The following is a 26,294-nucleotide window of genomic DNA, read 5'->3' on the forward strand; positions in this document are numbered from 1 at the left end:
CAACTTCTTAATACAACTCCATCAGCCCCCACCACCAAAAGGACTCCTGTGACACATTGGTCAAAAACGGTAGCAGACAGAGTAGCATTTCACCTACTTTGGGAGCAGTCACAGGCCCCTAGCAAGGCTTTCTCATCCGGGCTGTAATCTGGAACGAAAAAGAAAACCTCGGGATGTTTTCTTAGAAGGAAGGGAGACAGATGATAGAAAGCATGTAAATGCCCTGGCAATAGCAGGACTGCGACGTTCCATACAAGATGGAAGGGGCACTAGCTGGCAAAATGAAATCATGGCATCACTGACATGAGTTTATGAATTGCACATTATTTGCACGGTGATGTCATCAGGTGCATGACATCATGGTGGCTTCTCTCAAACCTTAGAGCAGGTTAAGAGAGGGGGCATGTGAAAGAAGTTTCCTGTGGGATACATTCAGGGTTTCAGTGCAAGTGCTCTGAAGTGAAGAACATTCTACTATATCCTACAATTTCCACCCCCCCCCCCATATTGGCAAGAGTATGGAGACGAGTGAGGGTAGAAAGGGCTTCCCGACCAGAATTTTCCCCTCCAAGAAATCCTCTCTCTTTCAGGGGCTTTGGATTGCACTCTCAACTTCCTTTTGAACAGATCCCCTTAAGCGGTTCCTGCCAATTATGTGTTTCTTTTCGTTTAATGCTACTTGATGCTTTTTGTTATCTACTTGTCACAAAAGAAATAAAATAAAAATCAAAGGAACCCCCACTAATTAAAGTGTCCATTCCTCTATATGAACAGACATTGCTACTGTAATAATTAAGGCAGTCTTCTTCAAATAGATTGGAGTACACTGTTTGTTTGTTTTTTCAGACTGAGGGCACTTTACTTGAATCTTGTCTTGGGAGTCATACCCCAAAGAGAAAGGGGGGACACAGATGTCTGGGAAAAGCTACAATGATGGCATGTACCCAATGACATCATCATACAAATAACTTGTAATTCATAAACTCATGTCAGTGACATCACAATACCAACAGAATGCATGATTATGTCATGACAGGTGTGCCATCATTTGCCTTCCCTTGTCCCTCCCTGCAGATGGGATCAGGACAACACTTAAGATTATTTAACTACATTTACATGTATTAAAACATCCAAGGTCTTCTGACCCTATGCAGCCCTGAGATACAAGTTGGGATCCCAGGAAATTGACTATTCATAACTAATTCACAGCCCTATTTGTGATCTGAGCATGAAGCTCAAGAACATGAATGGTATGTGGCTGACTACCAGAGATTCTAACTCTTGATGCATCCTAGTGGTCATCTGGATTAGTTTTGCACCCCAGATCTGGTAGCCTTTAAGAACAATTCAAAGCATTACTTACCCGCACTGATGGTACTAAGCTCCTGTGTGTCCTGAAGGAGCCGGTCAACCATAGGGCTGGCCCGTGGATACAAGGCATGGCGACTGATTCCCAGATGGAACTGGAGCCAGCTTGCCTCCTGTCTGAGCTGAATTACTGAACCCAGGGTTAGGTTGCGTTCTTCTCTGTAAACCTGGTGTCTTCTGAAATACATGGAGCAGAGAACTTGTGTTTACCTAAATATTAAAAATCACTTCAAAGGAATTCTTGCTAATAGTAATGATGTCTGCTTCTATGGATAGACTATGTCCAAAAGATGTTATTGAAGAAATGACAGATGTAGAACAAATTTTATCTGACAAGATAGAGATATTATTGAAAGTAGATTTACAACTGACAGGCCAAGAGAATGACTTAGAAAAGGATGTTTCACTGGATCTACAAAAAAAATTGGCTGATATTTTAAAATTCAAAAGGGAAATGCAAATGATAAATCAAGAGAGTGACCTGGATATATTTTTTCTTATTGGATTTACAAAAGAGATTTGTTAAAGTCTTGAAGAACTCTGGGTAATGGGACAAAGAAGAAATGAAGACATATTAAATCCTAGGACAATATTTGAATGAACTAAAAATTAAGACTGTTAGAAGTAAAAGGAAGGAATATAAAGTTGGTTTATTTGATCAAGGTTAAAACAAGATATGTTGTTACTTCTGGTAACCATTTATGGACTTTCTGTTGACACCAGGACTGAAAAGATGATGTTTTATGGATTTGTTTATAGATAAGTGATGGGATATGGGATGAAGAGATAAATGTCTGTAACCTTAGAGGGGGTGAAGAGTCACTAAATTTGTTTATACTTCTGATGAGTTGGAAGTCACTTTATATATTTCTTTTCTCTTTCTTTATTATATTCTTACTTTTTTTCCCCCTTTTTCTTTTTTCTTTTTCCTTGCACCTTTTATTCTTTCTTTATATTCTATTCTCTTTCTTTAAGTTTAGTTTGTATTAGCTTTTACTATTATAATCAAAATTCTTAATAAAATTATATATCTGAGAACTGCAGGCACAAAGATAATTTGTCTGGAGAGATCCAAGGCTACAACCTAGACAATCAACAGGCATTGCCATCACTGCAACAACCATGTTAGCCCAAGTGAACAATTGGTCTGGCTGCCATCTGTCTCCCTCATTTCCTTCTCCCAATTGCTGGCAACACATCTGCTCCTGCCAGGAATGAGTGAGCAACAGCAGACAATGCCAGTCAGATTTCCTTAAACCCAGTTCACAGACACCATTGTTGTTTCTGCTTCCCACCATGCCCACAGCTAGATTGGAAAAAACAGTCTGGTCTGGATGGCACAGTGCTACACTGTGTACCGGTGAGTCACTTTGGTTTTGTGAATGTGTCAGCTTAGAACCACCAAGAATATTATTATTTAGTTTAAAAGATGATTGCTTTAAATGGTTTCTAAATAGTTGGGAAATGGTTGCCTCAAAAACCACCTGGGGCCATTGTAGTTGATAATCCTGTAGTGACATCACTGCAATGCCCTCAGGACCTGAAAGATTTAAAGTACGGGCTGGCAATTTGTGACCCTTGAATCACATGCAGCGCATGGTCCTAATTTTATACGATTCACAGCCCTTTTCCAAGCAATTCATTATTTCAAACTTTGGTAAAAATGATCTATCCCTTTCCTGGCAGGTTAATGCAAGCTGAGACAGAGAGAAGAGGAAAAATGACAGAGAAAAAGGTGGTGTCAGAAAGAAAAAGGGAGGCTGTGGGTATAAAAACATGGTCATCAACAAGACAGAGAATAGGAGCCTCTACCCCCATTTTGCTTTGGCTTCACTTTGATTTGTATGCAGCCTCCAACAAATCGGAAGCCTGCATTAGAAAACACAATTGTTTTCCTGAGGTTAAATTCATTCATTCATTGCCCATCTCACAAAGTGACTCTGAATGATTGATGTAGGGTTACAAACTTGCAACACAAAATAAACAATGTTATAATATACCACCTGCCTAATGGTTTCATCTTGGCTAAGTCTAGGGCCCTTTTATGTTGGAGTCCTGCGTTAGAGTCCATTGACTCAAGACCACTGTGCCTTTTTCTTTTTTTTCTTTCAATTTGCTGGACATTTTAGAATTGGCTGCTAAGAGCTGGCAGCCCAGGCTGTTTTCAGAAGCTGGGAATCTGCAGTGCAAATCTGCTTTATGACTCAGGTAAGCAGGTTCAAGAGAAATGGCCCTCTCTGAAAGTGCCCACCCCTTGCTCTGATTCTTGTAGGCAGATGTGCATTCTGTACTTGAATCTTTGTCTAGGCCTTAAAGGAAAGCCAGTAGTTACTTGACAAACAAATGCTGGGTACAATTACATTTGAAAAATTTAATTTCCTGAAATTGTTTCCTATGCTAAGTACTCTAAGATCAGAGATTGAGAATGGCCTTTAGCTTCTTTTGATGTTTTGCTTCAGGACACTTGTGGTTTCAAAGACTACTAAAAAATAATGGGCGTTGAGCTTTTTCCAAAGCATAATACTCAGTCAACTTCTTACAGAAATATAAATCCAGTAATTGCGTGGGTCACCAGAGTCAGTGACAAAAAGGAAGGCCATGTTTGTATGAAACCCTGAACTGGGCCACTGTAGAAAACCCTAACTCTGTGGTGCCATCTAGTGGTCACCCACAATTCTTGCAGCCCAGCCCTAGTACTCAGGTGAGAGAGGATTAATTTAAGCTCCAAACAGCCTTGGGTGTAGTCTTCCCTGGTGAGCTCTGTCATGAAAACGCATAAAGGAAATTAACAGAGGGTTCCTGGAATAGCGACAAGTACTTAGGGTAGCCTAGATAACTGGGCCTTCTCTAGAAACTCCTTTTTTCTGATTTTTCTACTTTTTCTGTCCCTGAGCTGACAGAAAAGTTTCCCAGCATAACATTTGCTGTCCTGGTATCCAAGCCCTCACTAGTACAGCCACCAAGTGATATTATCCTTACAGTTTTAATGTAAGGAATAAAGGACAAATAAAGGAAAGTTGGCGGATTCTTCTGACTTTGTTTCGCCTCCCACCAAGCATCACCTGCCAGTCGTTCTCTTGAATGAGTGGTGGGGATGGGGAAGTGTAGACAGATGCTTGGAGCAGCAAGCAAGTCATAAGTTGCAGGTACGGAATTCCCTGGTGCATCATCCTGCTCCCATCCTCCTTGCCAATCAGCAGGGCAATTCTTGGACACAGGGTTAGTGCTCTTTTAAAAAGAGAGTTAGACCCATGTTCAGAAATAACCCAGATGACAGATCACAGGCGTGGAAGAGGGAAGGAGGGAGCATCGGGAGGGGGGCACTGTCTCCTGCTTCAACCAACACGTCTCCTCTACGTTGTAGTCAGGCTAACAGGTCTGGAGAGGAGCATGGAGCGGAATCCATCCTGAACCAGTACTGCAAAGAATGCAGTTTGGACAGGAGTGTTCATGGCTGGCAGCACTCAAAAGAAGTGTGTCAAGCATGCAAAATAGTGTAGGAGTCGGCAAAAGCTTGTGTGAGATGGGCGGCTATATAAATATGATAAATAAATAAAAATAAATAAATGTTGCACTTCTCCACCAAAGTAATAAAAACAGTACCAAATATGACCACCCCAAACCCGTACCAGCAGAAACAGTGGAAAACCCATAATGCATTTCTTGGTGGCAGAACCAGACACATGGTGGACAGAATGTGGCTCTTTCCCCTGGTTTAAATTGACCTTCCGTGCAGCAGATGAGCACTCAAAAGTGGGCTAAACCTGTGCTTGACAAACAGGTCTAGTGCTGTGAAATCCAGGTGTCATCAGGAACATAAGATCTAACAAGAGCTTTGGAAAACAGCACTTAGGCATTCTTGGGCGGATGTCTCTGCCAAGCCATAATGGCCCAGCAAGGGTGTGCCTGCACCAGCTGCTTATGGTGGCCAATAGGAGCAGGGCAAAACCCAGCCCGACTGTATCATCCACCACATTGTCAGTGAAGCATGTTAGATCACGTCCACAGCGCCAATTGTTTTGAGAGAAGAGGAAGTACTGGAACAACCAAAGCCAACTTGAAGCAGCCTCTGCTGTGGGTTGGAGATGAGATAATGGCAGTGTCCTAACAACATAGCATATAAACTCTCCACACCCCTCTCTCCACACTGAGGGAGGGGACCATATCCAGAAGGGGCAAATCAAGGATTAAGTTCTCCTTTCAGATGAGCTTTCAAATATTTTGGGCTACAGCACTCAAGAGGCTGACCTGAGTAGGAATTCTGCCTCTCTATGGAAGAGTAACCAGGTGGAGTCAAGGAAGGATTGAGTATAATGTGCGTTTGTAGCTTAGGTGTATCCTGGCTGTGTTGCTCTCAAGCCTGATCTTCTCTGGTCTACCAAAGGACTCAAAGCTATTTCTATTCTACTGGATTAGCTGAGTACATTTTACTTCTGAATCAAGTAAAGTTTGTCAAATTTTAAATGGATTTGTCTTAGCTCATTCAGAGGTGTTCTGCGAATGCAATAAAACCATAGTTACCCAGAGAGAAGCTGCAGGCTGTTAGATATGCTAGTAAATTCTTGGCAAATTAAGAATGGTTTTATTTAACTAAAATCACAATATCCATCTCCTGCTCATCAAACTGGACTGAGCTTTTCCCCTGTACCTTTGTATAATGTTGCCTATCCCTAAAAAGGACAAAATACAGATATGTGTGTATATCAGACCTGATTTGTCCAGGTGCAAGCTCATTCTGCTCAAGATTAACTGAAGTCATTCTGTAGCCAAATAGAAGCATTGTTACTCAACCAACACAGAAGAGGATGCTGAAACTCTCTGACCCCTGATTTAATTATACAAGGAGCTCAGACAGGTAGATAGCCTATGCATGCTGAAAATATTCTCAGCAATACAATTATTTTGTACTGCTTCAAATAATTATCCCAGTATCCCATTGTTCAATAATTATCCCAGTATCCCATCTTTCACCTTCCCCCATACCTCCTCACTCTACTCAACCATCATTAGAGCTTACAGTGTGGTGTGAAAGAGCCTGCTGTGTGATAAGAGAATAATTGTGGGGAGAAAATGATTAGCTTGCAAATTCTGAACAATCTACAGCTAGAAAGGAAGGAATAAATGCATTTAGCTCAATAAGGACAACAAACTTCATCCTAGAACCAGAAAGCCAAACAACTGAAAATGACTGTAATTTTATATTAATGTATAGGGTGATTATGGACTGCAGGTCAGACATTTGTAAAAGTGCCTTATATATTCTAACAAAAGCTTGGCTCTGGGAGATAGTTCTGAGTCTGTCATCATTCATGCAGATAGCATGAGGAAATGGTACAATAACACTGTTCAACCTTCTGCAAGATCTATTTGTAAGAAGAGTCCACTGGAGTTGGGTGGCCAATAAATTCAAACAAACAGACAAGAGACTTTATTGACCTTCCACAATGTCAGAAGGAAGGTAAACAAAGAAACCAAGGGTACTGAAGGATCTGAAGTAGACAAAGAAGAGCAAAGATTTGCACCATATGCACACATACTGGCTGAATTTAACTGTCATGCTAAGCCACAGTTAGTTGAATAGGTTGGATCTGCAGATCATACCAAGCTATAAACCATGGCTTGCAAACAGTAATGACAAGGTTCATACAATGCACTAAAACCAGAATGAAGGAAACCACAATATGGTTAACAGAAGGCAGAAACTCAGTTACTTCCTAGATTCATGGACTAATCTAAGAACAGTTAAGATTCCAAACATCCATTAAAAAGCTTAGAGTTCTATATCTCTCCTTCCATTTTGCCTGTTCATAGGTCCTTGATAAAACCTAACCATGTTTATGCACATTTTATCCATCTTCTGTTTCCTTTCATTTTCTGTGATATTTGAGAATGATTGAATCATGGAAAGCAGTGGGCCTTAGAAATAACAGGAATAAAACAGAGGATCCTAGCAGGGAGGAACAGGAAATTCTTAATGAAGAAGAAGAGTTCTGACATCTGAAACACATCATCTAAGAATGCTCTGACTTCTCTGACCATAATTCATTAGCTGTGTGAGAAAGTTTCTAAAGTAGCAGCAACTGAAGCTAATATTTAAGAATGTGGACTTACATTAGATGCATCTAAACTGGGCATACCTATAATTATACCTATACATAACATAGACATTGTGGAATTTTTAAAGCTGCAAATGGCAGCAAATCTCTCAGCAGCTATGCAGACATTTTTACCCCTTATAATATGATCCTTACAATGACACTAAATAATACCACTAGATGATCTGGGTGTTATCATGATAGAAGGATCTTCAATGAACCTGCTTTCCTAGCAGACCCAATGAAATCAGTGAGGCTTAACTTTGTCATAACTAAATGAAGTCCAATTTCTTTAAATGAATGTAAGTGTGACCCACTAAGGCTGAGAAGATCTTGTGGCTGCAACACATTCATCATGACACAAACTTTTGCGTACAACTATTATTTTCAGAGGCATATAGTAGAGTGAAGATGATAGAGTGCTTGTACATAGAAGGAAAACTGGTTTGCAAGATGAATGTAGAAGAATAGCAAATGTGTACTGACAGCAGAAACGCCATATATGAGTCATCCAATTTATTCGAATGCAATTTGATTCTTATGGATTGGACCAGGAGTTAAATTCTCCTACTAAAACTATGCTCTATTTGCATGTGTGGTAATTCTTGTTCATGGATTCAAACCTGATTTACCCTTCAAATCCATAAGGGAACAATTTATAATTCTGCAAAAATAATTCACAGAAAATTTGGCACAAGATACTAACCTTCAGTGTACCATACCAGCACTGATAGATTTAGCCTTTTTTGCACATTTTGCCATCTAACAAAGGGGGATGTGTAACCAGAGAGCATCATCTCCATCTTCTATTATCCACAAAACTGATAATATCTTTGTATAGGAGAACGATGCCCCACCGCATCTGGGCTTGGTTTGCTTCTGGTGGGCTCAAGTGAGTTATGCTGAGGAATTCATAGTACTTACAAATGGAAAAATATAATATCGGAGGTGGTATGAGCCAATGCTCAAATAATCAGATCTCACCCATGCCAATTTAATCAATGGGAGTTCTGTTAATTGATGCAGGCTGCAAAGCTATGCTTATTTTCCTGGGCGTAGCTTCTGCTGAAGACAATGGAAGACTTGCTTCTTGGTAAACCCGCACCAAACCTTTTATTGTGAGCAAGCCTTACTTCCAAATCAAAGTTATAGGTGTTTGTGTAGAAGTAAATATGCATCGATCATGACAGCAGCTCTACTTACAAACCACATTAGAATCAAGCTGGATGGTCCAAACCTTAGAACTCTCTGCATAGGTTGAGAGTTCTACCATGATCCTGCAAAGGGTATCCCCAAATCCTAGTTCTTGCTTTATGAAATCCTTCTGCAACCTCTTCAATAATAATGGCACTACTTCCAATCCCAAGAAAGATTTAGAGGAGGTGAGCAATTTATGTCCATCTACGTCCATCTGAGATGGTAGCTGAGTTTACACATGCTAAACCCCAATGGAGTTAGCTGGATTTTAGCATAGCATGTTGTCTAAACCCAGCCACTTCAGTTTGTAAATTATCATTTAAGGTGTGGCCCTGTGAATGAACCAGGCCACTATGGCTTGCTCAACAAATCATGGTTAAAACATAATATAGCTTAGTCTACAAAATGTGACTCCAGTCAGTGTTTCTGAAGGGAAGTGAATCAGGATCCCAGCCAAATGTGTGTGCAGTGATTCTTTGCTTTTTCCAAGAAATGTACAGTTTCTGATTCTTTCCCTTAAAGGCTTCTAGTGCTATTGTGATTGAGCACTGTCCGTTCTACTTCCGCTATCAAAATTTACAAGACCAGTCATGGCTGAAACAAAACTGCTGAGCTCATTCAAGACCAACTTCAGAAGTGATCTTCAGCTGTTTTCAGATGTGAGGCTTTAGCCAGCTTTGTATGCAACGGGCTCTTGACATGAATACAAAACGTGATACAGTATTTGATTGCTTTATCTTTCTTTCCAGCTTTCTGATCGGGCTCTCTCTTTGGGCCTTCATTTGCGCCAACCACTTGGGATATGCAGGTAAGAAGATGCTCATGTAAGTGTGGCCCCCAGCCTGAATCAAGTTGTGCATCCCTGATTAGTCACTGGAGATTCAAGACCATTTTTCTGCCTTTCAGTTCCAGTTTATGAGATCATAAAGCGGCAGCAACACAATCCCTGAATCAGTATGCACACTGGAGTTAGTGTATAAGAATTCTCTCTTCCAAAACATGTTCATGCTTTATTTGCAGCTAGGCATTGAAACACAGACAAATTTAAGGTTAACACAGCTTGTTAAACTTCTCCGAATGGTCCCTCAGTTTATGAGTGCCATATATTGCATTACAAGGCAGCTGGAGAAGAATCAATACTGTCTCAGACCCAAAGGATACAATGCAATGCTAAGTCACACCAGGGCAAATGGCTGGCCCAGGCAGCAGAGAAATAATCTTGGCAGATTATTTATTTGGCAGCAAATTAAAAAAAAGTGACCAAAAAAGTAAATCACAAAGGATAAATCAACTGAAAGGAAAAGAGAAAGAAAGGGAGAAATGGGGAAAAACACAAACATATGGTTTTTTTCCCCCAGGAGGGATGGAATGAGAATACAGCATAAAGAACAACAGCCTTTGTAACCATCCCTTGGTTAGAATTGTTATATGTTTCTGGGGTGTGTGTATAGTTTTGATTCCTAGTTCTCAAATTTGAAAAATCTGAATGTGTTCCGCCTATGTTAATTTCTAAAATGTAAACTCTAATTGCCAAGCAGTTTGCTTTGCAGAAGTAGAACAAAACAACGAAAACAAAACAGAATGCCTGGAATGTTGGACATCGCTTGTGACCTCCTCTTATATGTTTCTGCACCAGGACCACATGGAGACAAGCCTTACAAGTATGCTGATATGTAGCTGCTCTCTGGGTTGGGGTGCACAAGCCTTGAACTCCTTTGTACTCCAGTTACACTGCACAGGGAGCATGCTGAAATATGGATATCTAGGAGGCAAGTGCACCAATGTGTACAGTCCTTGTCTCTTTCAGACTAGGAGTGCATGATCCTATCAGCACTGGGTAGGTTTGTTTGTTTGGGGGTTGGATCATCTAACATCTGTTCCCCTGGCAATCAGAGATTTTTTTCCCCCTGTACTTCATCTTGTACAAACTATACATCTCTGGTCTTAGGAATTGGCTCACATATTTACTTGTTTCACTGACTGTCTTTGGTTTTTACGTTAATGTTAGTGGTTACGCTAGTTCAGTGTTGTCCAAACTTGGCCACTTTAAGATGAGTGGGCTTCAACTCCCAGAATTCCCCAGCCAGCATGGCTGGCTGGGGAATTCTGGGAGTTGAAGTCCACTCATCTTAAAGTGGCCAAGTTTGGACAACACTGCGCTAGTTGAATATGACCAGCAGCAACAACCTCCATTAACTGACCACTTAATGCAGGGATAGAGAAGGAACTTTTTTTCAAGCTTGTGTATAACCTTGCAGAGAAGGACTGAATACCAATAGTGGGTGGGACAAATTCACATTTTCTTTCCCCCCTTTAGACTCTAGTCTGGTTCACACAATATGCCAAGCCATCAGGTGGGTAGATTTGGTTTTGGCATAGCATGCTGTGCCAATCCAACTGATTACAAATCATATTGGGTGAACTGTAGATAAAACAGACCCTAGTTTAGGGCTTTGTGTGAACCAGGTCACTTCCCTTCTGCCTCTTTCCTTTATTCACTTCTCAGAAGTGACATCGTGTGCAGTACATTTAGCCCACAGAAGATTCCAGGTTCAGGCCCTGGAATTTGCTGAGTAACAGATAATAAGACAGACTGCCAGTCAGAGGAGGTAATATTGGATTAGATGGACAAATGAACGTCTTATATACTGCCTGTATTAAATATCAGATATCTTTCAAAGAATGCATTTATAACCACTCTTGAACTATGGTTCATATAGTTGTTCTGGGCCTGTCCTTCAATTCTGACCCTTTAGACCAGTGTTTCTCAACCTTGGCAACTCTAAGATGTGTGAACTTCAACTCCCAGAATTCCCTAGCCAGTGTGCTGGCTGGGGAATTCTGGGAGTTGTCCACACATCCTAAAGTTGCCAAGGTTGAGAAACACTGCTTTAGACCTTCAGAGATCTATCATAATTGCTATTCAGGCTCCCTGCCAGCCTCAAGGTTTGCAGCTATCTTTGACATAGCCATTTAACAGCCTAACATCTGGGCTTATATTAGTCCTTCTATAAATTCTAAATCAATATCAACTTGCAGAAACTCCAGCATCATCTCCTACTATTTAAACACTTGCAACTCTCCTGTCCTTGAATATTTCAGTAGCTCTTATTGTGATTAAGGGCAGCATCGACTGTGTTCCAAGCCCTGCACCTGATAAACTGTATGCAAGCTTCAGAATGATATGAAAATGAAAGACTGCCCTGAGTGAATGCTATTGCTTTCATTTATTTCAGGGTAAGCTGATCATGAAAATTGCTTTGGCCTCCTCTCTGCATTTTAGCACTAAAGCCTGAATGCTTAATATTTCAGTTATCAGATTGCAAAGCAGCAGGAGGAGGAGCAAAGTATTGGGGAGAAAGGAGAATTTCAGCTGCTGCAGCTTCCTGTTTGACAAGCCCCACCCCTCCCCCAGCGATAACTGTTAAGATAGAGGGCCCCTGCTTTTAGCACAGTTCACAACTGTAATTTCACTTCAGCTGAGGATGAAGTTGAGCACAAATGGCCTTCTGAAATGTTCCATCGAACTTGCAGGGAGAGAAATCTGGTGGAAGAGTCTCTAAGTTTCTCCAGGGAAACTCCCATACTTTATCCAGGGCAAGACTCTTCCTTAACAATGACAGCTGCACTATTACTGAAAAAGCCCAATGGGAGAAGGAATTCCCTCATGAGATTTTCCCTTGGGGTTCAGTGGAAGTGTGAGTGGCTGTGGGAGAGATTATAGTACAGAGAAAGTACAAGAAGCGAATATCTGTAGCTCAGGGTTGAACAGCGGAGTCCTTGGGGTTCTCTGAGTTTGGTTGTTTTCTTGCAAACGTTTCGTTACCCGGCTAGGTAACATCTTCAGTGCTAGCAACAACCAAGCTCAGAGAACCCCAAGGACTCCCAAGTACAAGAACTTCACCTGCACTTTTGACCATAACTAAAGAAAGGCAAGAACACCACACTCTGTTCCTGTCTTTCTGCAAAATGTTCTTTTCCTTTGAAAGAATTTCTAAAGCAAATTCATTTTCACTAAATTGAATGAGATCTGGCAGGAAAAAAATGCAGGAGAATTTCTGGGCTTAGCACTGTGATGGAAGCTCATGGGGCTTCAGCATTACCTGAGAAGACTTCCAAGTGTTATCATCGAACATTAGGGCAAACAGCAAAGAAAGCACTTACATTTCAGATCTCAGGTCAATTTGTTTTCAAGTTCTTAGGATTCTGACTTTTTTTTTTTTTCTAAATCTGACTTATTTTCTTCTTTTTCCTCTATGCTGTTGCCATGAAAACGTACACAGAAATGTCCATGTAGTCATCAGAAACTGAACTCACCGGGTAGAATATCCCCCCCTTCCTTTGCCTCATTATTATTTCTCCAGATTTGGTCACAGAATGATTGTCACCTTTTCTTTTCTGGCATAGCTTATTTATCCATCCATCCATTTATATCCCTCTATGATTGTATGCAGACACTTGGCTCAGCATCCAGCCTTACCCAAAGATATTCTACAAATAAAGTCTATACCTCAACAGTCAAACATCCACATCAATGCCTTTTTGTTGGGAAAAAGCTTTATCTACAGAATTCCCATCTTATATTTTGGGTCTTAAAGTATTTAATAAGCCCGTGACAGACTTCACTCAAAGACTCCTGGACAGAGATTCAAGGACACAGCTCTTTGATAACCCAGTTTATTATTATGGATGATAGAAAACCCATAATAAAGCAGAAAACATATTGCAGTCCTGAAGTCCAAACCTTGTGCTTCTTTTTCCCGCCTTTGCCCCTTAATAGACTGCAAGTAGGCCCTTTCTCAAAGGGAAGTATGGCTGACATCTGGGCATTGTTATTGTAACTGGCCTGTCTGGTCTCAGACTTTTTGTGCCTGACTTTGGTCCTTACAGCTATGCACCCTTCAAAAATAATTAAGAAGTTTTCAGCCCTTACAGATCTTTACTGTTCATTAAAGAGAGCCAGTATAGTGTTAAAGGTGTTGAACGAGGAATGAAGATATCCAGGTTCTAGTCTGTCTTCAGCCATGGAAAGTCCCTGGGTGACTGTGGGCTGACCATTCTCTCTCAGCCCCAATTCCTTTTCCTGTGGGGAAAATAGGTTTTGTACTGTGCTTATATATAAACACATACCAAATGGAAACAGTGAACCTCTTTTTCCTGGCTTCTGTTGTAAGCCTGAGAGTTGCCACTGCTTTAAGAGTAACTTTAATAAATCAACTCCTTAATTGATGCAGCAGCATCAGTTTTAAAGCTTGTACAGATGCCTGAAAATAATCAACCTGCTTTAATTAATAGCAGAGAGGTGCTATGTTTGTGTGCCATCCGAAAGACTTCTTCTGAATCACTTGTGAAGCATGGACAGTCTTAATCATAAGTCCAGTGCCTCTAATACAGTGTTGTCCAAACTTGGCCACTTTAAGATGAGTGGACTTCAACTCCCAGAATTCCCCACCCAACATGGGGAACACTGCTCTAATAGAAGTGGTGGATCGGTCATGTGACAAGCAATTGGTCCATTTCCCCATCACTGCAGTTTATGTTGGAAAGTGCACCCTGCAGCCACACAGCTCTTAAGAGCACAGCTTCTGTTAGGAGAAGAAGGGGGGGAAAGAGGTGGCAGCTTTGGATGTCTTTTTACCAATTCAGGGTTTGTTTGTTTTTCTGGTGCCTTTGAGTCAGCTTTTGACTCTTGATGACTGCCTGGACTAGTCCCTGCAATTTTCTTGGCAAGGTTTTTTGGAAGTGGTTTGCCCTTACCTGCTTCCTGGGGTTGAGGGAGAGGGACTGGCCCAAAGTCACCCAGCTGGCTTTGGGCCTAGGGCTGGGCTAGAACTTACAGTCTCCCAGCTTCTAGTCTGATGCCATAACCACTACACCAAACTGGCTTTCAGTTTTTAGCATGATAAAATGTTCTTGAAGTAAATCCAACAGCTGCACAGAGAGGATATTTGGCCTTTGACCACATTAAGTTTCAGTGTAAAACAGACTCATTTTGATGGCTGGGGAAGCAATCAGGATTCTGGAAATAATCTTGGGTCAAATTCCTGATACCTGAGTATAAGGCTTCAAGACATTTCCATTAGTTTAAAAATATAGCTTTGTTTTGGATGGTTGTCCCAGGCACATTTCCAAGGTGCTATGGTTGGTTTTTATATTACAGATGCTTATCCATTGGTTAAAGACAGCTGAGACCTTTTTTTTTTTTTTTTTTGGTAAGACATTTTTTGGGCTAAAGTGAAATTAAGGTTAACTCTGGTAGGTTTCACTTCTCTCCAGGAGCTTGGAAAAAACAAGAAGTCTGTCACTTTCTGACACAAGGACAACTGATCAATCAAGTGCAAACCATCTCCACTCATTGCTTTTCTGCAACAGCAACCCACAGAAAGCAACCACAACTTACTTAGGCAGTTTATATTTCCTTTTGTTTCCTCCTGGAGCTCTCCTTTCATTTTTGCCTTGCTTCTTCCTGCACACACTTTCCCTTTTTCTTCTCTTGCAAAACCTTTCAGGGTTGCTCCTACAAACTGTTGTCGTTGATCTCTCATTTTGTTTTATGAAGGAGTCGACTAAAAAACCGGCTCCAGTTGTCATTGTGAATCAGTGGCCTTGTTTTAATAGGAAATACATGGGATTTATAGTTTACCTCTAGATAATGGAAACTAGGTCAATTGTTCCTGAGCAAACGGACAGTGAATTTCCCCTCATCTCTGAGTACCAATATAGATCAGCTATAGCAACTTTTGCTAGCTGAGAATTTTGCCAACCCATCTAGGGCACTCATTGAGAAAATCTATTTATGCGGTCACTAGGAGTTGAAAACGACTTGATGGCGCATCATCAATCAATCTAGGGGACAGCAGATAGGGAAAAGCTGCATGGTAGTGTCTCCGGACACATCCACACAGTCACTTTGCTGTGCTTCCTTCCTATCCTACAGGTGCTAAGAAATTATGCCATCCTAAATCTTGCTGCCCTCACAGGATACCCCTACCATGCACCTGGAATGGCTATGTGCTGAGTTGCTGCTCATACAGCTTCCATGCACAATATTCCAAAGGCCACAATTGGTAGCTCCCTTGGGTGAAATTCCAGCCCCATCCAACATCATCCATGATATGAAAGTCCTCCTTCAATTGGCATACACAAGGGTTCGGTTACTCGTGCATGACACACACACCCTTTTTTTTTCTTTCCCATTGTACTGTGGACTTTTTTTTTTTTAAATCTCTCTTTCTCTCTCTCTCTCTCTCTCTCTCTCTCTCTCTCTCTATATATATATATATATAGAGAGAGAGAGAGAGAGAGAGAGAGAGAGAGACAGTTTGACCCTTTCAACAATAACTGGCAGCAAAGAGTCAGGTGTTTTTTTTAATCTCTTGGCTGCCATCCAGAGAAATGATCATGGGCTGCTCTGAAGGGAACTGGCAGAACCAACTGGAACCTCATGATTGCCAGCCTGGCACATATTATTTAGGGCCACCTCTCCAATGTGTGTCAGCACACCCCACATTGCCCACATGGAGCATCTTGAGGTGGAATATTAGGGAAAACACCACTCTTAGGACATTGATTACTTTGGGTTGAATTTTACTGCTATTGTCATTTTTGTTAACTGTTTCAAGTTGGCTTTGGCAGGAGCAGGAGGTATACAAATTGGATAAATAATCAATAAAGAGTCTTTCTCTATGCCTGGCTACTTTGGGGGGTTGGGGAGGAGAGAAAGAGATGTCAGAAAGAGAAAAAAGAAGACAAGGATTACTTTTGACTCTGTCTCTACTCATTGCTTGCTTCAGTCCCATCTAATAGATTATTCTCCAGGAATGTGGCCCTCAGGAAAAAAAAGGGGGTAACCCCACCTCACTCCAGCTGAAAGAGACCAAAGAGCTTGTCTTTCATCTCTGTTGTCATGAGTTGTTGGTGCTAAGTGACAGGTTTCTTTATCTCCACTGTCACATTTCAGTTGCTTACGCAGGAGAACACTCGTTCCATTGAACTGGAGCAAGGTCACCCCTGCTCACTGATCAGCTCTCTGGATCTCGCACCAGCTCTTGTTCTTATATTATGCCTTTTGGGGGGGGAGGGGGGAGTTGTTGTTTTCTTGGGCATCATATAAGCTGTGCTGATTAGATACTGAGCACCAGATAGACACCATGACAGTTTGCGATAAAGATTTTTGGCTCCTGCGCAAGATTTTCAGCATGACTTTTCCTGCAGGACAAAAATGACTCTGTTAACTTTAAAAGCTACTGGTAAGTTGCTAAACAAGCTCAGCTACTGCATTTGGAAAAGATGTGATTACTCAAACAGAATCTCTTTGCTCTTATTTAAACTTTTGTGCAGTGTGGATTTTAACAGCCCACTGAAATGCACTGACCTGGATGTACCTGCTTGAGCAATCAACAGGACTTAAGTCCAAGAAAAAGTTGATAGGCAGAAATGTGAAAAGCTGTTTCTCTCCATTACTTTACTCCCTGTAATCTGCTGGTGAGATAACACCTAATATCTGGGATAAGGCCCCCACAGAGAGCAAACCGCAAATTGAGCCACACACTAATCCTGGTTCTTTTAGAAAGTACATTCACATGGTACTGCATTAAGCCACTCCAGCTGATGAATATGGATGCTCACATAACCTGCTTACCCTTATCCCATATGACTCACGATCCCATCAGCAGCTCATCCATGCTCAAACAGGGCACGCAAAACAAATGCTCCCCCTTTTTAATTAGCACTGACCAGAATTTGAATGCTAACAAGCAACCATATTTTCAGATTCTGGTCAGCCCTAACTAGAAGTGGCATCTATTCCATTTTCACACATTACCCTTATTGTATTAGAAGTAACCAAAAGTATCTCAGGAGCTCGGTGAGTCAGGGAGAGGATGTTGTGTACTAATTCATGTGGACTTTCTTTTTGATTCAGAGCCCAATAAAAGCTACTGGTGCTTTGTGTTACAGCCCTAAATGCCTCAGCATCCAGATATCTGTGTGTCACTCCAAATACCAGTACAACCGTGTCTTCAGGTCATCAAGGGACCCTTTATGACATCAGAAAATTATCTGTTGTGCCCCTTGATTGTAGAACTCCACTCTGTAAAGAACTGTGCTGGCACTGATGAAAATATTCTTGCATTCTTTTGGGTGTTATACAAACCCTGATGACCAGCCAATGGCAGTTTTCTGTATCTCTTTGCTGCCACTGAGTGAGTACAGGGAGTCCCCAGGTTAAGAATGCCCGGGTTACAGATGACCCATAGTTAAGAACGGAGCCCATTGTAGCAAAATTCAAGTTAAATACACAATGATTCGAGTTAAATACACAGTGATTCGAGTTAAATACACAATGGTTCAAGTTAATTATACAATACTACTTATACAGTATTATACAATAATACTGTTCTGTCTTACATACAAATTCAACAAGAACAGACTTTGGGAACAGAACTTGTTCTTAAACTGGGGACTGCCTGTACTCTGAATTTTGCAGCCCAGATATGGTAGCCCCAGAGCCAGGTCAAACGATTTGTTCACACATTTTAATTTTTAAAGCATATCGATTTATTTTATACAATTTCTGCCTTTTTATTATACGTTTATTTGTAATTATGTTTTCTAAAATTGCATGTTGTCAACCACTCTGTTAACAGAAGATGTAGGTAGCATAAGGATATTTTATATACATTAAAAAAAAAACCCCAAGAACAACAAAGTGTGTGTCTTGCTTCCCATAGGTGGCTTTAATCCAGATGAAACTGTATGACAATGTAACCAGTTAATTAAACAACTGAAGCTCACAGTGTTAATGAATTTCACTGGGTGACATGACACTAAGTATTGACATTAAACGTTAGGCATCATGAATGGATGTCTCTGGGTATATAAAGAAGACATACTGACCTGATTCACACAGATGAACCAACCTTCTGCATGTACTGCAGATCATGTTGTGGAATCCACAGTGACTCCTCACATCACACTAAATCATGGTTAGGTGTATATGCCACAGTTGGCTGGGTTCATACACTCTGCCACATCAAAAGCTAACAAACCTTAATATGACTTAGTGCAGCGTGAAACTCTAATCATTACACATTAATCAGTAAGCGTTCTTCTCTTTTTATTACATTCACCCTAGATTTTCAAGGAGGCTTTGGAGAAGAAGAATAATTTGCTGTGACTTGGCAGGGAAGTTTTACAAATGGTGCCTCACTCCCCTGTTTTTTAAGGTCACAGATGATTGACATGCTATATGGATAGGGACAACTGTTTGATTTTTGTGGAGGTTAATGCAAGACTTTTGTGAACTCAACTGTAAGATGAATTTAGATCTTTAGGAAAATCTCTTTAGCTGTGCATCTGACTTAATTTCACTGTGGTATCAACGTCGGCACATTTCACTCTTTTCTCTGCTTTACTCTTTTTAAATACACCTTGTGTTAATGGTCACATTTTGGCTCTGTCATCATCTCTTACAAGGAGTAAGGAAATACAGAGCTTATCAATTTCTGAAAGGTCATGTTACCAAAGATACCCTGTTCAGAAGGACAGATTTTATGTTCTGAGTATTGGAACTGTCTGTACTATTCATTTTTAAAATGGCTTTGTTTCCCTAAATTTTCATCATGACCAAATGCTCCAGTAAGGATTTAAACTTGCACCACTACTGGGGAAGTATGGCTTTTTCAAAAATAGGATGGTAGTAATGGCTGATTTTAATTTTTAAAAAAGTATATAGGTAATGAATGGAACTCATAAGACACTGTTATAATGGAAGAAGTATATGGGAATCAGATTGAATTTTAATTCCCAAAATGGGAGTATTTACAGACATCTGTTTGCTTTATCCTAGCTAGCTTTGGGAATATACTTATCACAACTAATACTTTTCTGGTACTCATTAAGAGTGAATTTTCATGTCTGAAGGCATATGAAAATTCTCTCCATTCAACAATCTAGACTGACAGAGACATAGCTCTAGGATCATCTATATTTTTTTCCAACTTGCCTGGAGAAGAGTTATTTATTTATTTATTTAAAAGACTGATATGGCCACCCATTTGATATATCATAGTCCTAGGTGCTTATAAAATAATGAGAAAAACACCCCCCCCCAACAACCACAATAAAAACTCTGACACCCTGGGGCAACATTCTTCCACACATCAATGCTCCACCTTGCTTGGCTCCAGCCTTGTTCTACCCCAATCCTTGGGGGAAGAGCCAGCTCTTCCAGACCTTCTGGAAGTCAAGGGGGCCTGCTGGATCTCTGGGTTCCACAGAGAAGGGGCAACTACACAGGAAGCACGATTCCTGGGTCCCACCAGATGGCAGCATTTAAGGGAAGGGACTTGGGGTGCACCCACTCTGTCCAACCTTGTGGGACATGCAGATACTCTCAGGGAAAAGCGGTCCCTCATATAGCCTGACCCCATGCCATTCAGGGCATGCAGATGCTTGCAACAATTTAGTATGACTTCTGTTAACCTAGTATTTTTTATTATTATTATTATTATTATTATTATTATTATTATTATTATTATTATTATTATTGCTTATGGCTAACACAGCTACTGCTGTTATTCACAGGCAAGCGAGAACAGAATCACATTTTGTATCAGTAGATATATATCTGCATCTGTACTTCTCATGGGGAGTGCCACCAATACAGGATGGTATAGAAACCAGCTAAATTCTCAGGTGCTTCTGGTGTTAATAACATAGCATCAGAAAAGGGAACATTTGCAATATCTCACTATATTATATTTTAGTGACGGTGAATTTTGTTACATTATAATCATCCTTTCCCAGCTTGGTACTGTCCAGACATCCTGGGATTGCAATTTCCAGAATTTGCCATTAGCATGGTGAGTGCTTGGCTAGCATGAAGATGATGATCTGGGAGATCGTAGGACTGTAGGCTGAGGATCTGGGGGAGTGTAGTCCAATATATTTAAAGGGTATCTAGTAGAGGAAGGCTGATATAGACCGACTCAGGATCAAAATAGGGAAGGGCTATAGCTCAGCAGTAGAGTATCTGCTTTGCATGCAGAAGATACCCAATCTAGTTCTAGAATCTCCACAATGGATTGAGAAGACTCCAGCTTGGATCCTTGAAGACTTGCAGCTGGTCCATGTTGATAACACTGTTAGACAGCCTGTTAGGTCTGACGCTACAAGGCAGCTTCCTATGGTCCTAAAACAGAGTGGGAGATCTGAAACTGCCTGACCTTCCTGCCCCACTTATTTTAACACCCTCAGGATGTTCCTTTTTAAAAAAAGGTAAATGCCTGAACCTTGGCTACCCTTTCTCTATTCCAGATATCATAATTATGGGGCAATTTACATTAGGGGGGGGGGAAACCTCAACCCCAACCAACCCCACCAAAGAGAACATATCTCCAGCCAGAGATTCTGAACTTCTCATGTACTTCAAGGTTCAATGTAGTTCCAGGGGGTGCAGTTCTCTTGCCAGAGCCATTAAGACTATGTTCACCAATAGCTCAGCCCCATGGTCTCTGGAACTCAGCTTCAAGTAGCTGCTGTGATTTCATTCTCAAGAAAGTCTCTAAGTTCACACAAAATTTGGCTGCCTTGTAGCCCAGTCAGTCCCATCCTACAGAAGAATTATGTACAAGAATGACCTCTCAGCAGGCCTTTCCCCACAGCAAACACATGCCCCAGCAAATTGCCTTCATCCCATCCCAAATGAGACAGCCTTAAGCCATTCTTAGCTGAACTGGTGTTAAAGTAGGATTTGTCTCCTTATTCCAACACCACCTAAGGGCAGCCTTAAGGTGTGGAAAATCTGTTAGGCTTTGTCACCTTAGTGGGAAGTCAGGTGACTGCAGTGAGTTGAAACCAAGGCAAAAGGGACAGGGCAGAACTGGCAATGGGCAACACATTTGCAATGGTGTTGTTTTCTAATGGCTCAAGAATGAGTGGGGAGCACTTCAGTTCAGCAGTGGGGAAAGGCCAGTGTCAACAAGGGCTACATGGTGAGTTCGGACGACAAGGACTTGGGGGGTGGGTGGAGGCAAAAGGATGCTTTCTAACTTTCGGCAATGGTGGTAGGCTGGCCAATAGAGGAGAAGCCAGTATGTCCTGCCCTGGTATATTATAGCAGACTGCTCAGCATAAATCTGATTGTCACAGGAAGGGGATGTGCCTGATCAGCTGAAGCAGCTCTGGAGGCTGTGGCCTGAGATCGGGCATATGTCCACGGATGGGAGGGATAGTGAGGAGCGTTCAAAGGAAAGAAATGAGAAGCCCAGTGAACTCTGAAGTGCGGAAACTGGCCATCAGACCCAGCGCTTATTTGCCCAGCAAGGAGGCCAAAGCAGACCCATCCTGAGAAACGGTGCCACCTTCCCCGAGGGCAGGCCTCTTCCTTCCAGAGATAGCAAAGGGATTTCCTCTGAGAACCGAGTTACTCGTTAACCAAAACTGAGTTTCCAATCAGCTGATTACCAAGATAAGATTCAGGGATAAGACTTTTAAACTTTGCAACCGAATCTCGCCCCCTCCCTCTTCCACAGAGGCACGCGAGGGGAACAAGTTTCTCCCCCTCGTCGCGAGCCCGAAAAACCACCCCCGCAGCTACGCAAGCGGGCGCACGCGCGCGCTCCCCCCTCTCGGGGATCGCTGGGCTGCAGCCAGCGGAAAGCGGGGTTGCCGGCGAGGCTCCCGCTCTCCGCGAAAGGGCCCGAGCAGCGCTTGCCCGGCCGGGACCACGCACCTGTTCCAGCGGGCTATTTTCCGCCGGTAGTAGCGCAGCGTCTCCTGCCCGTTGAGCAGCTTCTCTGCGGGCCCCTCGGGGGCGCTGTAGAGCGGGTGCGCGAAGAGCCTCCTCAGCTTGGAGTCGTCGGCCTGGCTGCTCCGGTTCGCGGAGACGCTCTCGGGCGGCCGAGCCCGGGGCTTCTGAGTGGCGGCGGCTTCGGCGGGGCAGGAGCAGCGTCGCTCGCCCGTTTCGGCCAGACCGAGGCGGCGCCGCATTTGGGGCCAGAGGTGGAAGTAGAGATCAGCGCTGAGCAGCGCCCCGAGAAGCAGTAGGATGAGCAGCCGGTCGCGGCGGGTGCCCAGCATGGTCAGCCCGGCGCTCAGAGAGGCAGGCCGGGCGAAGGCAGCGCCCGAGCGCCCTGGGCAGAGAGCGTGCGCTGGGAGGGAAGGAGGCGAGCCGTGAACCGTGGGAGCCCGGGCAAGCCCAGGCAGGGCCTCTGCCCCGCTGCCGCCGCAGGAGCAGGTGAGAGGCCGAGGCAGCGCCGCTCTCCTCGGGAAGAGGCGACCGGCTACACCTTTGCCAAATCGCCTCTCCCGAGCTGCCCTCCCCAGGCAGACCGTGCAGTCTCTGGAAGGATGGATCTGCTCGGGGTGGGGAGAGAGGGAGGGGAGCCGGCACGACCAGCCTCACCTACTACCCTCCTCCTCCTCCTCCTCCTCCTCCCAGCTCAGCTCAGCTCAGCAAAACGGCGGCGGCGGCGGCGGCAGCAGTTGCTGCTGCTCCTCCGGAGCCCAGCGCCTTCAGTTCGGGGCCTCTTGCTCCCCGCCATCCCCAAGCAGCCGCCTTTCCCTACCTCGCGGTCTGGCCGAAACGTCCCGGGCGAGGCGGAGGCAGCTTGTGGGCAGCGAGAACAGAGAGCGCCCAGCGCCCGTCGAAGGCAGGGACCGGGCAGTCCGAAAGAGAGCGCCAAGTTAGGAACTACCATAATTTCACCGGGAGAAGGCAACCCGCCTTCGGGATTGTGCTAAGAAAGCCACTAACGCGCCGGAGTGAAATAGCTGGAAATGATAGCTTTGACACTCCCTTTGCTCTCAGGAATGCTCGATTTTAGGCGTTAAGAAGACAAGCTCCTGGCTGTCATGATGAGACCTGTTCCAAATGCGTGTCACCTTAGTATGTGAGTTTGGCTTTGTTTGCATCACATGGTTAACCAGGTTCAATAAAGACCTAAAAGCTATATCTGCCCAACTTGGATAGATGGTGGTTTAGTGTATTCTGTGAATTTGATCAGCTTATGGTTCAATGTACTGGGCAGATTCAGATACCAAGTTATGCAGTGCGGTCAAATGCAGCCATTCGGTTTGGGCAACTGTGTGCTGTGACGGATGACTTGAAGGGCAAGTTTGGGATTGCTGGCTGCTGACAGCTTCTCCAATGGGTAGAACAGCGTGGGGGCAGGGAGGGAAGCCCGAGCAGGTTAAAAGAGGAACAGTTTCCTTTTGCCCTTACATACTCCCCCTCTTCCGCTGAAACAATTCTTTGCCATCCAGGAATTGCCACCTGCTTCCAAATGCCATTTCTTTGGAAAGGGAAGACTGGGGAGAGACTGGAAGTCGGTGATAAAGCCCTTCCTTTGTGTGAGGAAGGTCCTGGACCAGCCCTTGGCATCTCCAATTATTTATTCTTTTAAAATGTTAGGCTGCAGTTTTCCTGAAAGTAGAATAGTCTTTCCTAACAGCGTGCTTTTCAGTTGTACCTGCCATTACATCTGGTCAGTTTAATGCATCTGGAGGATGGGGAGGATGGAATGTACAGTTGTTGGACAAATAGTCTGGCCTGCCAGAAGACCAGTTTTCACATTCCTCCTTCCAGTTTTGGGTTCTTCTCATTTCTTCCTCTTCTGTTCTTCTTCATCTTCCTTTGAAATGCCATTACCCAGCCTCCTCTTTTTTACTCCCATTTTCTTAAATAAGATAAGCCAGCTGGATGTCTATGAGGAGAGGGGGTGCTCTCATCAAACATAGGACATAACTACTATGGGCAAAATCTGTGCTCTTCCTCTTCTTCCCTAATCCAAGATTAAATAATAGTAACACAGTTGAGGTATTAGTGCTAAAACTGCTGTGTATATGCATTCATTCATTCATTCATTCATTCATTCATTCATTCATTCAACAAACCTCTACCCTGCCACAATCAAAGTGATTCTTGGTGTCTTACAGTATCTATAGAACAAGAATTAAACCATCCACAGTCAGACTAAAAGCAATCCCAGTAACAATAACTATATAAAACCCTAACACAACAACCGTTTTAAAAAAGGATATAAGGATAAAGGGGGAAAAGCAAAGTGCGTATGTATGATAAAATTATTGGAGAGATTTCAGGATCTAAGGTAGGTAAACAACTGAGGGTTTGTATTTACACTACAAGCAGAAATATGTTTGGCAGCATCAAAATATCAAACTTTTATGAGAGAGCTGAAGTCAATCCGTTCCTTTGCTGTCACCCCCATCCCAGCCCTGGAGAAAGAGGTTAAAGATGACTTGGAAAGAGTGCCATTTCAAAAGATTTCTTGGCTAGATAAAATAATTTTGATCTATGTGACTATCCTGCCAAGATGTATGTTCTTTCTTGCTGATCTGAAAGATTACAAATACAATTTTTAGACTGAATGCCTTGATAACCATCTTTCTTCTGGGCAAGCAACCACCAGAGAATTATGGGAGATTATAGGACATAGCATTATATCAGGGCTGGGGTTAAGAATTATTTCTATCACAAAGTATCATTCTTAGCAACTATATTTGTCATCTATGATTTTAAAGAGTTGGCCCATGGGCACAATTTCAATCAAGTTCTTTCAAAACTCACTTAAGACATATGATGGACTTTGCAATATGTGAATTAAATAATCTTAAATCTGTTCCTGGTCTTTGTTTTTGTTTATAAGAAAAGCAGGTCAAACTGTTTTTATATTCACAGTAAACTCCTAATTTTTTCCTTCTGCAGGGTTGTTTCCCTATCCCCAAATCAGCTTGATACAAACAAGATTATGAGGTGCTTTCCTCAGTTTTCATAAATAAATAGCAAGGAGTTCTTTAAAAATGATAAGCTAGCTATTATAAATTATAATATTATAATGGTAGAAACAGTTTATCAATTTCTTCCAGTAGGGCTTTCTGTATTAATGGCACTTTTAATTGGCCTTCTCCAATCTGCTACATACAGAATTCTAGTAACAGAAGTCTCAATGTATCTGGAAGACAACATATTGGAGAAGCCTACTTTAAAGCAAATCAGCTGAGAATGCAATATCACTTAAAAATCATACCTTGGGGAAACTGAGACTTAAAAAGAGCATATCGTATCTTTACAATATTATAATGGGAATTATACAGTGGTGTGCAATGGTTAAATTTAAACAGCATGCACTTCTGTTATAGCTATTTTGTGAACAGTAACTCAGACTTTGTAGCTTAACTGCTTTTGCTAGTAGTTAATTTCCATAACAATATTAATTGCTTTGCTCCATTCATAAAAATCATGTTTTTATTTTATGGAGCACCATTTAAATAAGAATATAAGGATGCAAGGGTGCAGCATTTCTAAGAAGGCCGTCCTCTGAATATTTTCAGAGTTCATCTTTTGACCATGAAAAGAACAGCTGCATCAGAGCAACTGCATGGAGGCAGGCTGCGAACTGCAGGCTTATTTTGACTACTGTACTTACAGCAGAGTGAACAATCTGTTGTCCTGTAGATATTGTCAGATTGCAACTCCCATTATTGTCTAGGCTCACTAGAGGTGATGGGTGTGGGGATTCAGCAACATTTGCAGGGCAACGTGTTGTATGATCCTGATCTATAGATCTTTACTATATATTAACCTAGAATTAATCTGCTTGCATTCGTCTG

General features: G+C 42.3%; 1 protein-coding gene across 1 annotated transcript in view; it reads right to left on the minus strand.

Moving 5' to 3' along the window:
* FAM20A (FAM20A golgi associated secretory pathway pseudokinase) overlaps positions 1–23,345 on the minus strand; it is a 44,141-nt gene extending 20,796 nt beyond the window's left edge. Inside the window, exons 1-4 of the mRNA XM_088138308.1 lie at positions 23,231–23,345; positions 22,396–22,813; positions 1,364–1,545; positions 98–148 (exon numbers count right to left, since the gene is read on the minus strand). Of these exons, the coding sequence (XP_087994434.1) occupies positions 98–148; positions 1,364–1,545; positions 22,396–22,742 (580 nt within the window). The 5' untranslated portion in view covers positions 22,743–22,813; positions 23,231–23,345. The remainder of the gene's footprint in view (positions 1–97; positions 149–1,363; positions 1,546–22,395; positions 22,814–23,230) is intronic.
* Positions 23,346–26,294: the final 2,949 nt, after the last annotated feature.

The sequence above is a fragment of the Python bivittatus genome, unplaced genomic scaffold (genome assembly GCF_059951505.1).
Source record: "Python bivittatus isolate LINGU-HERP-01145 unplaced genomic scaffold, Pbiv_v1 ctg000220_np1212, whole genome shotgun sequence".
Taxonomy (NCBI): domain Eukaryota; kingdom Metazoa; phylum Chordata; class Lepidosauria; order Squamata; family Pythonidae; genus Python; species Python bivittatus.